General features: G+C 44.4%; 1 protein-coding gene across 3 annotated transcripts in view; it reads left to right on the forward strand.

Moving 5' to 3' along the window:
• ALG1 (ALG1 chitobiosyldiphosphodolichol beta-mannosyltransferase) overlaps nt 1–17,076 on the forward strand; it is a 425,029-nt gene that overhangs the window by 132,642 nt on the left and 275,311 nt on the right. For 2 of the 3 annotated variants that reach the window (XM_069210576.1, XM_069210577.1), the window contains exon 4: nt 3,731–3,879. In XM_069210576.1, the coding sequence (XP_069066677.1) occupies nt 3,731–3,879 (149 nt within the window). Of the gene's footprint in view, nt 1–3,726; nt 3,880–17,076 lie in introns of all 3 variants that reach the window. The other variant, XM_069210579.1, reaches the window with a different exon arrangement.

Below are 17,076 nucleotides of genomic sequence, written 5' to 3' on the forward strand. Positions count from 1 at the left end.
GAGCTCTGTACATAGTCAACGTCCAGAATAAAGTCAGCGAGTAATGAGAGTTGGCTGGTTAGGGGATCTGTTAATGAATGGATTGTGATGTAGAGCTGTTTAAAGAGCTGCGGTTTCAACTCTTTCCTAAATTGGAGCAGCGATGGGGTGATCTTGTTGGCTAGTGTGATGTTGTTTCATATCCTACATGCGTAGATGGAAAATGCCCGCTGCCGTGTTTTTTTCTTCTTTTTTACATTTATGGCTGCAGCCTGATGGTGTTCTGGCTGAGGGTGTGGCGACAACCACCAGGGATGGTGTAGTTGTCTGCAAGATGAGCTGAGATGCTAGTTGTTATGTCTTTGTAAATTATGCAGGTCTTACTATAATCTCAGTACCAAGCAGTTCTCACTTCTCAGTGATGCCTTCTGATTGAAAAAAATGTAGACCACGCTGTTTAGAACATGTGGCTCTTATGTTGTGCTACTAGCTAAAATGTCATAGTGAGGGGGTTAAAATGCATAAGTGGTGCAACAACTAAAATATGAAATGTTTGACATTTAAGATCTCCATGACAATACTGCTAACACAGTAAAATATTTCAGTAAATCTGCCTCACAGGATCTACCATCAAACCTTGGTAAATTGCATTACCCTTTTGATCTGTAAGAAAAACATCACATACTGCATAAACACTGCACGGGAACAACATCACTCAAGTCACCCACGGGTATTTATCTGAACACTTGCAATTGGCTCCATGGAGTAGCGTTCCACCCATTTGCAAACCACTTCAAAACCCCGTCCAATGAAGTAAGCACTATAAAACTGTAAACTTCGCACTTGTATAGCGCACTACTTACCCGTTAGGGTCTCAAGGCTCTGTACGCATGCTGCCGTGGAACCCCTACTGGCTTTTCCCTGTGAGGCGCCCACTCCTGGGCAACCCCCAGGGTGAAGCCAGGCATCCAAGCGCTGTTGGGGCCGTTGTGGAGATTAAGCAAGCTATTGCTCAAAGTTACAGAGTGGGACCCGTTAATTAGATTAGGCGAGAATTATCTGGTCCAAGGGAAATGAGCCCAAGACCCGCTGAGGCAGGAATTGAACCCTGGTCCCAGTCCAGATCTCTGCATCAGGGTCTGCCGCTCTAACCATTTTGCCACACTTCTCCACAAATATTGCAATATTTCTATAGCACATATTTGCAGATGTGCTGAGTGTAATGTTATTTATTACAATTGTTTTGTGTAGGGAGAGGTTATGATTCACAAGCAGTTTCCTAGATTGGGTCATAATGCCTCCTACTCAACAATGGTAATACATTGCATATTACTCTAACCACATATGTGGTATATGTTGTGCTGTTCTTTTAGGTGTGTTGATTTATAAACAATGATATTTAATCAGAAACAGAGCACAATCACATTGCATAGACTTGTGGTGTGATGCAGCGAAGATTACAAGTTTTATAGGCAGATGCCATATTTGTTTTTACAGGGATCGGATATGCGTACCCCAGAGTATGGACTTTAGGAGGTAGGGTTTGTTCAGTCTATTCAGAGAGTTTTGGGCATCCTGGCAGCTGCCAGTCTGAAACCTACCTAGGCACAAAACATTAGAAATCTTATTATGTTATTGGATTTGCCAAGGAATATCAGTCAATTTGGTTGCTCAGAGGACAATGTGATTTCTCTTTATTTATATATTTTGCCCCTTGAGACTTCCAGGTGGACACCAAAAAGGGCTTCCTCACAGTAGTTGAGGCCTACAGTGAAGGCGCGCAGAATACTTTGTAGATGCTAGCTAAGTCGTAAACCTGTTCTATGCAACCATGGACCCTATGTATCCTACTTGGATCTGACTCTGCACCTGGCCAGATTTACCCACAAGGCACTACAAGCTCAAGGTCTCCTGTAAATTAAAGCTCCTCTCTCAGGAACCTTCCTAGTTGCTATGCCTTTGATAAGGTCTATTAGTGAGTTTCATCCACATGGACCTTTGACCACACACTATTTTTCGAAGTTGTTCTTAAGACTCATACCATCTTTGTCCACAATATGCTAAGTGTGATTCACCAGAAGGAGACCTTTCCTGACAAGTTTTTTCTATGCTCACTTGCCTCTTCCAGCCAAGGAAATCTAAAACTGCCTTGATGTCAAAAGCATTATATGTTTTTACTTGGGTAGAACTGAGACTATGGGTCTGAATCATACATTTTTACTTGGGTAGGATTGGGGCTATAGGTCATGCAGATAAATTTTTGTGACCTTGGGAGGCTGCGATGTTACAGCTGAGTTATGGTGAAGGTCACTGTTGTCAGATGAGTTATATTTTGCAATTCCAGAAGCTATAAATTCCATGGACTGGACCCTCTATCTAGTACCTAAGCAGTGTCTACCAAAAACAAACTGGCTTTGTGGCAATTTGTTGACAGACCTGTATGAAAATATATAGAGTGGCTGTGTTGGTTATCCACACATTCCTTCAACAGACATTGCAGCCTTGAAGGCTTTGTCCTGAAGCAATTCTTAGCTAGTGAAAATGTTCTCCGGATCCTATTTGCTTAGACCTAAGAGGCCCTTTGCTGCTGCTCCATCTCTTTCTCAGCCATGTTGAGTATAACCATCTGTACTTGCCACCTCATTTACGACTGGGTAGGCTGGCTGCCAAACGGCTTGGACTGTGGAGGCCAGCCATATTTAAACTTTCCTGCTAGTTAGGGGTATTTTCTAGGCTGATATGTGTGGGCCGCGGCCCTTTTCAGCTGGGGCCTTTCGTTCCATTGCAGCAAGGGCATTTTTGCAATCAGTCAGTCATAATAGAGGCAGACACGGAAAAAAGTCAGTGACCAGGATGTCAGAGGGCACAAGCTAAATAGGCTGGGCCTTCAGAGGCCATGTTCCTTGGTGGCCTCTCTGATGTTTCTGGAGGTGAAGCTAGCGACGGTCCTGATGTAGAAAAAATATCCTCAAAGTATTTTCTTTTTTGTTTTGGCTGCTGTAAAGTTACCATTCCTTCCAAATCGGGGCTTTAGTCGTAGTTTTCTCTCCCAGTAACTACAGTCACCCACTAATCCCTTAAATATTCGGTGAAAACAATTCACAGATTGACTTCTTTTTCAGAAGGAGAGCTGTTTACAATGCAAATCTACACAGGATATGGAAACATGTCTGCATAGATTAATGCTTATAGCCGTGTCTGCAAAGTTCTGGCAAACAGCTATACCGTCAGTTTCTACAAGCTGATAACAGGGGAGAACCTCTAGTTAAGATATAACGGAGTCACCTTAAACATAACGTAAATTTTTTTCAAGTGCCTCCCTACTCATACAATGCCCATTCATTTAACAGCATAAATGGTGTGCTTTTATATAATCAGCAAGAGGGGGTTAGCATTGTACTCGATCATTGGGCAGTGCTCGACATTGCCCAATTTGACATGGCGATTCTACAGTATTTGCATGGTGATTCTACAATATTTGATACACAGAAATAAGACTAGATATGCTCGACTTTGAATACATTCTGGGCATCACCTCAAAGGTCAGTCGCCACACTTGGCTTGATTGTCTTTAGATGTGTGGTCTTTTAGGACCTTTTAGAAAGGCCTTTTTTGTCGATTGGTATCATTAATAAATTAGTTTAGTAAATGTATTGTCTTGTAAAAATGCGTTGTTTTTCTTAAACAATTCAGTCATGTTTTGGGAGTATCAGTTCATAAATATTTGTGTCTGTCTATTTTGTCAAGACAGAATCCTCCAGGCCTTCCCAGCATCGCCATCTCTTGGCTTGTCTGCCGTATAAGAAGGAGCCAACTGATCATTGACTGGCACAATTATGGCTACACAATTATGGGTCTGACTCATGGGGAGCATCACCCTATTGTGCGAATTGCAAAATGGTAAGTGTGACTTCACTTAGTACACGATCAAGTAACTGTACGTTTAGTTATTTTTCTGTAAAAAGTGCTTAAGAACCCATCTTTGCCCCTTCCTCCTCCATGTCCACTGGTGCCCCTACATCTTTACTTGCATTACCCACCACTCTTTTCTCTTCTGTCATACTCCATGATGTTTTGAGGCTTTTTGCATATTTCTCAAAAAACAACAATTTGACGGTATACAAAAATGAAAAAATAAAATAAAATAAAAAAATCCCCAGTTTGAAAAGTCTGAGCTGCAGAGAGCTGACGAGAGATGACTTTTTTTTTTTTTTTTTTAAATTAATAGATTTGAAAGGTTCTATAACTCAGGATTTCCTTTTGCAACTCGCACATTGCAAATGTTTGCATCTCACAAATTGCGAGTCGCAAAAGGAAATGTACGAATGTGTTACAGAGACATTTAGCGATTCTCAGTGGGGTCTCAGCTGACCTGCCTCATCAATATTCGTGAGGCAGGTTGTAATTTGCGACCCATTGGGAATGGGCAATAACATAGGGATGGTGGCTATCAGACCACTATGTCTGTTTGCTTTTACAGAAAGCAGCTTTTTCTTTAAATGCAGCCAGTTTTCCTTAAAGGAAAACGGGATGTGTTTCAAAAAGAAACATGAAACGTTTCTGTTTAATTTCTTAAGGGTAGGCAGTGGTCTGCGTTTCGGTCACAAAACAATCGTACATCCCCCTGTGACTCGCTATTGGGACGGGATGCCCTTGGCAGGCCGGTTCCTAATAGCGACTAGCAAACCCTATTTTGTGAGTCAGTAATAGGTTACTGACTCGCAAAATAGGGTTTGTACCTGCTAAAAACGGTCGTTCATCTGGCCTTATGTACGAAGTGATAGAACTGCTGTATCCATGAAGTCTGCAGAGGCCGAATGAAAAGGCCAAGTAATGCGTGTGGAAAAAAAGGTTCTGCATTTGTTTCAAGGTCTCACCTGAATGCAAACAGGCAGTGAATTATTGTATTTGGTGGGTATGGTTGAGTTGTATATAGAATTGAGGCTGATGCACGAGTAAGGAAAGTGCATTTGATGTCAGTCTATAGTGGCGTGGACAAAAGAAGTGCTTAATATGTTGGAATATTACCACATGCGCCTCATTGCTTTAATTGCTCTTTTCAGAGAAAAACAATGAAATCAGTTTCTTCTGACAGATCCGCTGCTGTTTATATGGTGAGAACTAAGTGTGTGTTACTATGAGGGGTTGCGGTCAACTAAGAACAAAAGAATGGGTGTACAGCATTAGTTATGTTTGTGCTTGAGATTGAGTGGAACAGATCAGTTATAGGATTGTCACTTGTTCCTTTCTTCCCTGCATTAAAAACTTAACACACAAATATCTTTCAGAATACTTTGCAGTAATTGTTTTGCTTGGAAATCTACAAATATAGGAAGGAGGTGTTTTTATGGTATTCCTTTTCGACCACTACTGCGCCCGTTCCTGTCTATGTGAGACTCACGCCTGTAACAACATGCATCCTTAGTCCCAAGTATTTAATGGTGTGCCCAGGCCTATAAATCCCATAGTTTCAATCCAGGCCACATGCATTTAAAGGAAAGAACTACGGACCTACGTCAGAAGTTTGCTCTTCATCTCTTTCCATGAAAAAACGTAGTACTTGTTCTTATCTGAAAAACCCTTTCTTTAAATGGCTAGTTTGAAATTAAACAACCTGAAAAATCAGCTAGATATTACGTTGTCACTTTTTTTTGCCAACGCTACACATCATTGTCAAAGAGCATGAGTAGACTAGTAGTACTGCACTGACAGCAAAACATAAGGTCTAATGACTTTGCCAATGCTCGTTCTGGAAAGTTGCCAAAAAGAGGCTTCTTATGCAATTGCTAACTAATTACAAAATGAAATTGTATTCTAACAGAAGCTGTCGGAGCTAGCATTTCAAAGACCTTTATTCAGCCTGAGTGCAGGGCCTCTAGGGGTTCTACATAAGGATTTAATGGAGCAAGTAAAGTTTTACCCCATGCGTTTGACTGGTTAAATGCAAATTTCCAAAACACTGGTATATTAATGGCAAAGTTACAGTATGCATCTCGTTATAAACATGTGGCTATAAATTTGACAGGAAATAGCATTATGAAAATTTCAGAGGAGGAAGAATGAAGACTGAGTTGGGTGGTAGGGCTTTGGCCTTTGACAAGATCTATACCTTTCCCTTTTGATGGATTGGATTACGAGTATTCAGTTTAGGCTGTTTACATAGACTGCAAAGGGGCTCTTTCCTGGAGGACCACGGGGTTTACTGTTTAACATCTATATGATTCCTTTTACTTTTCTCATTTACTCCTGTGGCTTCTGTTGTAAGATGTATATGGATGACAGTCAAAGCCTGTGGGATATTTATCACAAGATTTCCAACTGGTGAGGTTAAGCTTTCTTGAAAGAAATTAGACATTAGACAACCATAGATTATCAGTGGCGCAGTGAAGCAAAAGTGAGATTTTACTTTGGAGGCTTTAGTCCAGCTGTACGGTTTTGGCTGACTGCGCCGGGTAATCTGCATACAGCCATTTCAAGTAGAAAGAAACACACATAATACTCCATCAGTCCCTATCTGCTGATGCTTAGATTATGGCTGTGACTAAGCCTTCTTACTATTATTTGTACGATCTTTTAAAGGTGTCACCATTACTAAGGCCTTCACATCTCATTCTGATGATACAAGTTGTAGTTCTTTCCAGACTATTATACTGCTCTGCACTATATCTAAATGTGGCCTAATATAACTTGAGTAGGCTATAAGCAGTGCAGCATTGTTATTCAAATTGTGTTAGGGCTTAGGAAATATGGTTATTTGTCAGACTGTCTCCCAGTAAAGGATTCAACTCCGCTCAAAGAATTGACCTTAAGTTGGAAGACAGTTTATTTGTTTGGTCTTGAGTATTTGAAGGATTGCACTAAATTCAAGATCTGTTCAGAGATTTTGTTTCACTAGTGATCTAACTTTGATCGACTCAGTATGGAAATGTGTTACATTTGGGGTAAGCTGATTAAATTGTGGAGTTAAATTGCGGAATGCTCTGCTGCCACGTCTGATACATTCCAGTTTCTACTTACTCTTTCAAATTTAAGCTGAAAGACCTCTTACGGCATTTTATAGGGTGATGTACATCTTTGTTAAACAGAGCTTAAATTGGTAATGACCTGCATTTATTTAATACATACTTTGAGATGTTTAAAGTTTTAAGTGTGCCTTGAAGCTTGATTTGTCTTGCATTTGTGCTTATTAAAAATAAAAATGAAAACATTCATATCAATTGAGTCTTAGTTCTCGCTCATTGATTTCATGTTCAGTGCATACCGGTCGCACATTTCATATTTGCCTCTCTTATAATTTTGTTTAAATTACATTTTAATTTGTACATTCATGTTTTGGTTGAAAACGTCTCAACACACAGCTCTTGGAATATTTGTGCATTTTTTTAACAAAATTACAAACATATTGTAATGATGAACTACTCTGACAGTGCACTCAACAGGCATCATCCTTACCCTTTCTTATGTAATTATGGATTTCCAGTTTCTTCTCTTCATTTAACCTCTTCGTTGCGGGCGTCGGCCACTGGCCGACGCCCACACACCCTCCCTGGTGCGGGTCACGACCAGTGGCCGACACCAGGAAGGGTATCAATAAATCCTCGGGTGCGTCGCACCCGAGGATTTTTTTTTTTTTTTTAAACCCCCCCCCCCGGGAGACACGGAAGCTTCCGTGTCTCACCCCGCCCCCCCACCCGCCCCTTTGTGACGTCAGCGCGCCTCGCGGCGCGCTGACGTTGCAAAGGTGTTTTCCCCATCAAAGCAGGAAGCAGCCTTGCGGCCGCTTCCTGCTTTGATGGGGAAAACGGCCTTTCCCACGTTCGGGAAGGCCTCGTAAGAAAGGGGAGTTTCTCCCCTTTCTTACGAGGCCTTCCTGAAAGTGTTTCCTGGCCCCCGATCGCAGCACAGCTGCGATCGGGGGCCAGGAAACACCACTAGACGCCAGGGATTTCACTTTGGGGGGGCATAATTAATAAAATAAAAAAAGGTAGGTGCCCCCTGGAGGGAGGGGGGGGGGGGGCGCGTTCGCGCCCCCCCCCCAGGGGATTGTTTTTTTTTCAAAAAAATAAAAATAAAAAATAAATAAAATGACAGGGGGTCGCCCGTGGGCAGGGTGACCCCCTGTGGGGACATTTTTTTTTTTAGATGTTGTAGGGTTTCCCTGGGGGCCATTTTGGCCCCCAAGGAAACCATACAACAACTAAAAAAAATAGATCTATATATAGATCTATATTTATATATCTATGTAGATAGATATATCTATGTACATGGATATATCTATAGATATATCTATGTACATAGATATATATATATATATATAGAGGTAGATCAATATACACCAAAGAGATTTATAAAGTGTGCTACTCACCTGTGAGGGTCTCAAGGCGCTTGGGGGGGGGGGCGGGGGGAGGGAAAGGGGCTGGGAGGTTCACTGTTCGAAAAGCCAGGTTTTGAGGCCCTTCCTGAAAAGAAGTAGGTTTTGGGTCTTGCGAAGGTGGGTTGTGAGGGCGTTCCAGGTTTTGGGTGCAAGGTAGGAGAAGGATCTGCCCCCGGTGGTGGTGTGTTTGATGCGGGGGACAGAGGCGAGAGAGAGGTCAGCTGAGCGGACGTTTCGTGTGGGGGTGTGGAAGGTGACTCTCGTTGAGGTAGGCAGGGCCTGTGTTGTGGAGTGATTTGTGTGCGAGGATGAGGATCTTGAAGGTGATCCTTTTGTCAATGGGGAGCCAGTGGAGGGATTTGAGGTGTGGAGAGATGTGTTCGTGTCGGCGGAGGTCGAGGATGAGTCGTGCTGCTGAGTTCTAGATGCGTGTAGTTTGCGCTTGAGTTTTAGAGTGGTGCCGGCGTAGAGGGCGTTTCCGTAATCAAGCCTGCTGCTGATGTGTGCGTGAGTGACAGTTTTTCTGGTCTCTGTGGGGATCCATTTGAATGTTTTTCAGTATACGGAGTGTGTTGAAGCATGAGGAGGTGAGAGCGTTGATTTGTTGGGTCATCGAGAGGGAGGAGTCTAGGATGATGCTGAGGTTGCATGCGTGGTTGGCGGGGGTGGGTGCAGGGCCTAGCGTGGTGGGCCACCATGAGGGGCCTCAGGTGTTTTTGTGTGGGCCAAAGAGGATTATTTCGGTTTTGCTTGAGTTGAGTTTCAGGTGATTGGCTGTCATATATATATCACTTTTGTCAATATGTGTGTGGTTTCCCTGGGGGGAAAAGGGTCCGACTTGTCTAGTGGCAGTTTTAGTGCCATAAAGAAGCGCAGAAGGTTTATATGCCTACTGCAAAGAGCAAATCTGTATTTTATGTAAATAGCTGAGTACATTAGCAAAGTCTATGGAGAGATGAAGGGCACTTTTGCTGGGTGGTAATGAGGGAATCCGAGGAGGAGGGAGTGGGAGCACCAATAATGATTGTTGGACTGGGCGCAGGAGGTGCTAAAGACTGTGACGAATGGTATGTGACAAGGTGTTTTTTGAGTGTCTTGAAAGTACGTGCTGATTGAGGGAAGAAGCGCAGGTAAGGTGGCCTCTACTGTTGCACGTATCTCACACACCATCGATTTTGTGACTGTCTACGTAGGCTAGTGTTTTAGAGCAACAGTTTAGCCAATAGCAGAGATGGCATCTTGATGGATGACTGCTGCCTGCACTCTGGTTATAGAGGACCGCTCTGACATAGGATCAGAGACTGAGACATCAGATACTGAGAAAGCATCTGAGGGATAGGACAATGGCGCAGACTCTGGGAGTGATTTTTCAGTCAGAGGAGTCCCATTCGATAACTCCTCTTCCAGTACATTATGAGGGAGGTGATGAGGACAGTCCTGCTGTCCCTTCGCAAGCTGTTTGTGCAACTGGGTAATAGTGGGTTAGGCCAACCCAGAGAGCAGGTGAATGCGGCGGCAAGCAGAGAGAGAGTGCTCTCTTGGGAGCTCCCCAATTTAGTTCAGCCCCAAATTCCACCACCCAAATCATATTGTGGAGACATCAAAATTATCCATGGCAAAACAAACTGGTTTTGTAAGGCAGGCACCTGTGTTTTTGGTCCTGGATTCGGCGGCCATATAGAGAAACACACTAAACCCAAACATTTCTGGAAACTAGACATTCGGGGGAGTCCACAGAGGTGTGACTTGTGTGGCTTCCCCAAAGTTTTCTTACCCAGAATACCCTGCAAAGCTGAAATGTTGAAAAAAAACTAAATTTTTCTCGCATTTCTGTCACACAAACTACAGGAATATGCTGGGATCCACAATATTCCTACCACCCAGTGACTCCTCACCTGTCCTGATAAAAACACTACCCCACTTGAGTGCCTACACCTAGTGTCTGTGTCAGGAATGGATCACCCCAGGGTCAACAGCTGCCTCACGTAAGGACCAACATTGACCGTTGTGTGATCTATTCCTGTCGCAGGCACCAGGCCTAACCACACAAGTGAGGTATCATTTTTATCGGGAGGCTTGGGGGAACGCTGGGTGGAAGGAAATTTGTGGCTCCTCTCAGATTCCAGAACTTTCTGTCACCGAAATGTGAGGAAAACTTGTTTTTTTAGCCACTTTTTGAGGTTTGCAAAGGATTCTGGGTAACAGAACCTGGTCCGAGCCCCGCGAGTCACCCCATCTTGGATTCCCCTAGGTCTCTAGTTTTCAAAAATGTACAGGTTTGGTAGGTTTCCCTAGGTCCCGGCTGAGCTAGAGGCCAAAATCTACAGGTAGGCACTTTGCAAAAAACAGCTCTGTTTTCTGTGATGTGTCCACGTTGTGTTTTGGGGCATTTCCTGTCGCGGGCGCTAGGCCTACCCACACAAGTGAGGTATCATTTTTATCAGGAGACTTGGGGGAACATAGAATAGCAAAACAAGTGTTATTGCCCCTTATCTTTCTCTACATTTTTTCCTTCCAAATATAAGAGAGTCTGTAAAAAAGACCTCTATTTGAGAAATGCCCTGCAATTCACATGCTAGTATGGGCACCTCGGAATTCAAAGATGTGCAAATAACCACTGCTCCTCAAAACCTTATCTTGATCCCATTTTGGAAATGCAAAGGTTTTCTTGATACCTCTTTTTCACTCATCATATTTCAGCAAATGAATTGCTGTATACCCAGTATAGAATGAAAACCAACTGCAGGGTGCACCTCATTTATTGGCTCTGGGTACCTAGGGTTCTTGATGAACCTATAAGCCCTTTATATCCCCGCAACCAGAAGAGTCCAGCAGACAAAACGGTATATTGCTTTCAGAAATCTGACATCGCAGGAAAAAGTTACAGAGTAAAATATAAAGAAAAATGGCTGTTGTTTTCAGCTCAATTTCAATATTTTTTTATTTCAGCTGTTATTTTCTGTAGGAAAACCTTGTAGGATCTACACAAATGACCCCTTGCTGAATTCAGAATTTTGTCTAGTTTTCAGAAATGTTTAGCTTTCCGGGATCCAGCATTGGTTTCACACCCATTCCTGTCACTAACTGGAAGGAGGTTGAAAGCACCAAAAATAGTAAAAATGGGGTATGTCCCAGTAAAATGCCAAATTTGTGTTGGAAAATGTGGTTTTCTGATTCAAGTCTGCACGTTCCTGAAAGGTGGGAAGATAGTGATTTCAGCACCAGAAACCCTTTGTTGATGGCATTTTCAGGGAAAAAACCACAAGCCTTCTTCAGCGGCCCTTTTTCCCCATTTTTTTGGAAAAAACTAAATTTTCACTGTATTTTGGCTATTTTCTTGGTCTCCTCCAGGGTAAACCACAAACTCTGGATACCATTAGAATCCCTAGGATGTTGGAAAAAAAGGACGCAAATTTGGCGTGGTTAGCTTATGTGGACAAAAAGTTATGAAGCCCTAAGCGCGAACTACCCCAAATAGCCAAAAAAGGGCTCAGCACTGGGGGGGAAAAGGCCCAGCAGCTAAGGGGTTAAGAAAATGCTTGCTGGTTACATAAGGTGTATTCTCGACACTAGACGAGGAGGATCTTTACTACTTGCCACCTCTGTTAGGATGAGGTGATTGCAACACCGTGTTGGCTCCACACGCAGGGATCAGTGCTTGTTGCGATCATCTGCATGTAGCTATCCCTGGGGTGGAATCTTTACATCGGAGTACACTTTTTTTTTTTACGTGGTGAGGTTGTACTAGATTTCTCCTTGTGCTCTTGCCACTGCATAGAAATCTTGCCTGAAAGAACCCTACTTACGGTTTACCAATATCCTGATGAAGTTGGCCAATAAGCACACTTCCCATCACTTTTATATACCTTCAATAATGCTTCTTTCGTCATTCAGAGACACACCTATTGTATTTTGTAAACATTGTATTCATTTGGATGAGTGATTGGGGTTGGCTCACCACCATTAAGTTATCTTGCCATTGGGCTAAATCTGTAGTAGGAACTAGGGCAAAGGTCAAGCAGGACGTGGTACAAATGTTCAAATGCTGGCCTGGCTTTTTTATGGATATCTTACTCACAGAAGCATCACCCAAGAGGATATGGCGACCCCAGTTAATCGATAACGAATGGATAGTTACTTACTTACAAACTTTATTTGTTCTTTTCGAAGTGTAATTAGAATTGTATGCATTATATAAAGAGCAGCACTGGCTTAAAATTAGTAATTTTAAGGGTGATTATTATATCACAATGCATCGGGATACATCCCTAGAGCTCCCCTGCCCTCCATCCTTGAGGAAGATACACAGATATATTGTTCGCTATCTTGTTGCACTACAGCAGTATCTGGAGCAGTAGAAAAATGGAGATAAGCACTAGTTATTATTTGTTACATGACACTGATAACAGACTGGGCACATATTCATTTATTTTTTAAACATTATTTTTGGTTTTCAGAGGACAATAACAAGACGTCAGCAGTCAGAGAAACACTGGACACAGAACATCATTTGTGAGTGTACTAGATCTGATTGCTACACAGCACATGCTCCGATTTGGGTGCCTGTTGCTTCGTTTCTCATTGCCCTGTACAGTAGTGTTATCAGGTGTTGAACCGATCCACTATTTAGGAGGCTGTCCAATGTGCGTGTGGTTCATTGCATGTCTGAGTTGGAGGGCCATCGTTAAACCATTTCGCCACACGATGTCAGTGCGCTGCACAATAGTATATGTCTAATCTCGGCACCTCCAACACTCCTTCTACATATTATCTGGTCAGAGTGGACAGGGCCACCCTACTGCGGCGAACCACCCACAATGAGTTCTGCAGGGTATACAAACATCTGGGCTGCATGACCATTTTGCCTATGGCAATTCTGCCCATCAATGACCGCGGCAGCGTATTCCAGAAGGCTTCTGACTCTGTAAGGGATCTAGGACCCGTTATATGTTTAGAGGAAGCTGCTGTTTCAAGATGCGGGCCACCTGCATCCGTAGGTATTGAAATTGCTCCTGTTTTCAGCATAGTACTGGAAGTGGGGTTGAACTGGGGAAAGGCTGTCCAGTGGTGTGGCGGCCAGGGCCGCTGGGGGAATACCAGAGAATTAGTGCAAATGAGGCGGGCCTGGACATTTCCCCAAACCACTCTTGGGAAGGCAAGTTAAAATAACTCTTCGTCTTCGTACAAGGATATTATGTGGTGGAACCAGGTTGGGTACCCCAAATTCTGAGTACCTGGTGCACCCATATCACCATAGGTTCTGTGGCTATTGCAAATAGGAGGGATGAAAGTGACCAACCCTGCCATGTCCCAGTGCCCCTGCAATCTGGTTCGACCCACACGCACTCATGCGATGGTCTGTGTACAACAGCCATACCCACTTCCGAAAGTGGGGTCCAATTACCAGGACCCCAAGGCCTTCAAGGAGGTAGCCCCAGTGCACTGTGCCGAAGGCTTTTTCTAGGTCTATGGAGACCAGGGCCAAATCCTCGTCGCTAATCTCCACTCGATCTAGGAGGTGGGTAAGTTGTCGTAAGTTGATACCTGTGTTGCGACCATGAGTGAACCTGCACTTATCCTAGTGCACCAGGTGAGACTTGTGGTGCCAGACAGTTGGCTAACAATTTGCAGAGTATTTTTACATCCTCGTTGATCATGATGAGCGTTCTATAGGCAAAGGGGGTTCAGACTTATTGCCACCTGGCTTAGGGAACACACATATTTCCCCCTCCCCCACAGTGGGGGGTAGCACCCTGCTCTTGCATGCTTCCGGAAATACCTCCCAAGAGACTCTCTGTGACCGTCGACGAATATATCTGGTAGAATTCAGGAGGATAGCCACCACTGCCCGGCACATTTGCTTGTGAAAGCATGATCAATGCCAAGCACAGTTCCTCTAGCTCAATCAGAGCTTGCAGCTCTTCAGCCGTAGGCTGCGCTAATCATGGGAGACCCAGTCCCTCCAGGAATGGAACGTATCTAGGTTTGTTATGTCTGTGTTTGTTGTGTATACGCTGGTGTTGTTAAACTACCCTACCTTAGAGCCATCTTTCGAAATCTAGTGGGTGGTTAGTAGTGGCAGGTGTTCCCTTCGTAGTACGCATGCTGACATTTGACAGGACTTATCCCTTTCCCTATGCAGTCTTTGCCTGTAATATTTGAGTGTATATTTATCCAGCCTATCCCAGATATCCGCTATCCGTTTTCGTACTGCCTGTTCCCCGGGGCTTGTGTTGGCGTGTTTGTTCCCCTGCCTGCAATGCTAACAGCACTGCTTCCTTTTTGCCTAATTCTTGCTGTAGTTGCCTTCGCACTCCGAAGGTTAAGCTCATGAATGTGCCGCTTAGTTCGGCTTTGAGTGACTCCTACTCTGTGGCTTTACTATTCCTGGTCCCGAGTTATTAGCCATATTTTCTGACAGCGCATGCAAGAGCGCCTCTCTTCCTACTGGGTCCTCCAGAATGACTGCAGACATCCTTCAGGACCTGGTTTCTTGTGCTGGTTCTCCCCATGGCCCTATGCAGCTTACTAGGGAATGGTCTGAAAGGAAGCGTGCCAGATGTGTCAGTTCTGTATCTTACACGTGTGAATTATGCTACTAATATCCTGTTTAGTCTGGTATATATGTGATATGTAGCTGAGTGGGAGGTGTAAACCAATTGTGTTGGATGATTCAGCCGCCAGAGATCTTTAATGCCCATGTTTTGCATCACTGTGCAAGCAGTGCCGCTGTCATGAGTGGTTTGGTACCTGCCCTTTGTGGGGTCCTGTCCAATGCAGCGTCTAGAATGTGTTAATAAGTCTTGGATGGTGTGGAAGAATGCAGGGTTATCATTATTTGGGCGTAGGTATTCAATATCATCAGGTCCCCACAGTCCAGGGTCCCCCGCAGAAGGATGAACCATCCTCCTGGTCTGCCTCCATATACAAGAGGGAGAAGGGGGACCCCTGGTGCAATCTATATTAATGTGCCTCTAGCATAGGTAGATTAGGAAAAGTGGTATATTTTTCCACACCCCTTTTTGGCAAGGCACGTGGCATCCGCATCACATGTGTTTCCTGTAGGCAGGCTATGGAGACATTGGGAAGCTTTAGGAAGGTAAAGGTCCTGTGTTGTTTGGTTTATGTTCCTAGCCCTGTGACGTTCCACGTTAGGAGTTTCAGTTCGGCTGCATGTTTTAGTGCAATTGCTGCTCCTCATCCCACTATGCGGCAGGCCCCTCTAACTGCTGGAAACTACGTAACTTTCACAACAAAAGAATAACAATTCCCCTCCTATGGCAAGCATAGTTCAACTTTGCGACCATCCCTGGCCACCCCAAGCTTGTACCAGAGACTGGAGAACTTACTCAATCTTACCGCTGTCAGCCAGCCTTCCTCCTACGTGTAGCATAGGACTGTATCTATGCGCCCGAGGGCCAGTGTCAGTGGCTTACTCTCCATTTCAGCCTGTTTAGGTTTATGCATGTTAGTCACTTTCAGAATGTCCGCTCTCCTAGTGTTAGCTCCTTGTAAATATGATAGACATATGCCCCCCCACGCTACTCTCCTGGCCGCCTCTCATACACCCTCAGTCACACTGTGATGTACCATCCTATCATTTGAAGGCTACGGCAGTCCAGTCTCCAGTTCAGCAATTAACACTCCCCCCAACCAGTGTATCCGGCACAAAGTCTTATGTCCTGTCTCCATTCCCTCAGCCGCTTCTGCTGTGTCCGAATCATGCACTGTCTCCCATGCATCCATTGCTCTCAACTGCATGGTGCCGTCTTCCCGCACTATGACTTTCCGCTGTCCCAGTGGGGTAGTGTTTGGGTCATTGCTTGATGCTGTGCAGCATTGTGATCCTTCTCTGACTCTCGTTTCCCCTGTATTCTTCTAGCTTGGTCCTGCTTGTGGAGGTATGGCCTCCCCTCTTATCTCCAACCACTCCCACACCCCTCCTAATGGATCAAAGAGGTGGGCCTTCCTTAAACCATGACCTTCAATTTCGCCAGGTACAGGAACATAAAATTGAGTTGGAGAGCACTAGTGTTTGTTTCACTTCGACAAATGACTTGCACTGCTCCTGTTTAATGGTGATCTTGTTGTTTCCAAATGCTGAAAGTGACTGAACCTGGGCCTCCCGAAGAATGCAGTCCCTATCGCGATAGTTGAGGATTTTACCGATTTATGGCACTAGGTGGGTCCCCCAGGGAAGGAGGCAGCACCAGCGTTCTGTGTGCCTTTCTACTACAAAAAGGTCTGAGAGCCCCATTGGTTTGAGTTCATTGCACACCCACTACTCAAGGAATTTCTCAGTGGAGCCCCCCTCTGCCCTTTCCAGGAATCCCTGTTCTTGTATGTTACTGCACCGGGATCTGCCCTCTGCATCTTCAGCTCGCCTTTCCATTTCCTTCGTGACTGTGGTCATCTGGGCCATTGAACATTTAAGGGCGATTACCTCCCCCTGTATTTCTGCTATGTTGCCCTCTGCTGTTGTGACTTTATCGGCCACTTTGCAGAGGTCCACCCGTAATAGATTGACATTGACGACATTGATGGACACTGATTCAATCTTGTGTTCCAGGGAGGTTCTGGACCCTGAATCGATGGCAGTAATTCGGCCTGAGAGGGCTCCGGTTCACCTTCAGGTGCGTCATCCTCGTTGTTTGGGCCTGTCAGCCTCGTTATTCGTTGGGCGGGGGTGATGTGGTGTGGTGTATTAAGTTATGGTGTTTGTG

Source organism: Pleurodeles waltl, chromosome 10 (assembly GCF_031143425.1).
Source record: "Pleurodeles waltl isolate 20211129_DDA chromosome 10, aPleWal1.hap1.20221129, whole genome shotgun sequence".
Taxonomy (NCBI): Eukaryota; Metazoa; Chordata; class Amphibia; order Caudata; family Salamandridae; genus Pleurodeles; species Pleurodeles waltl.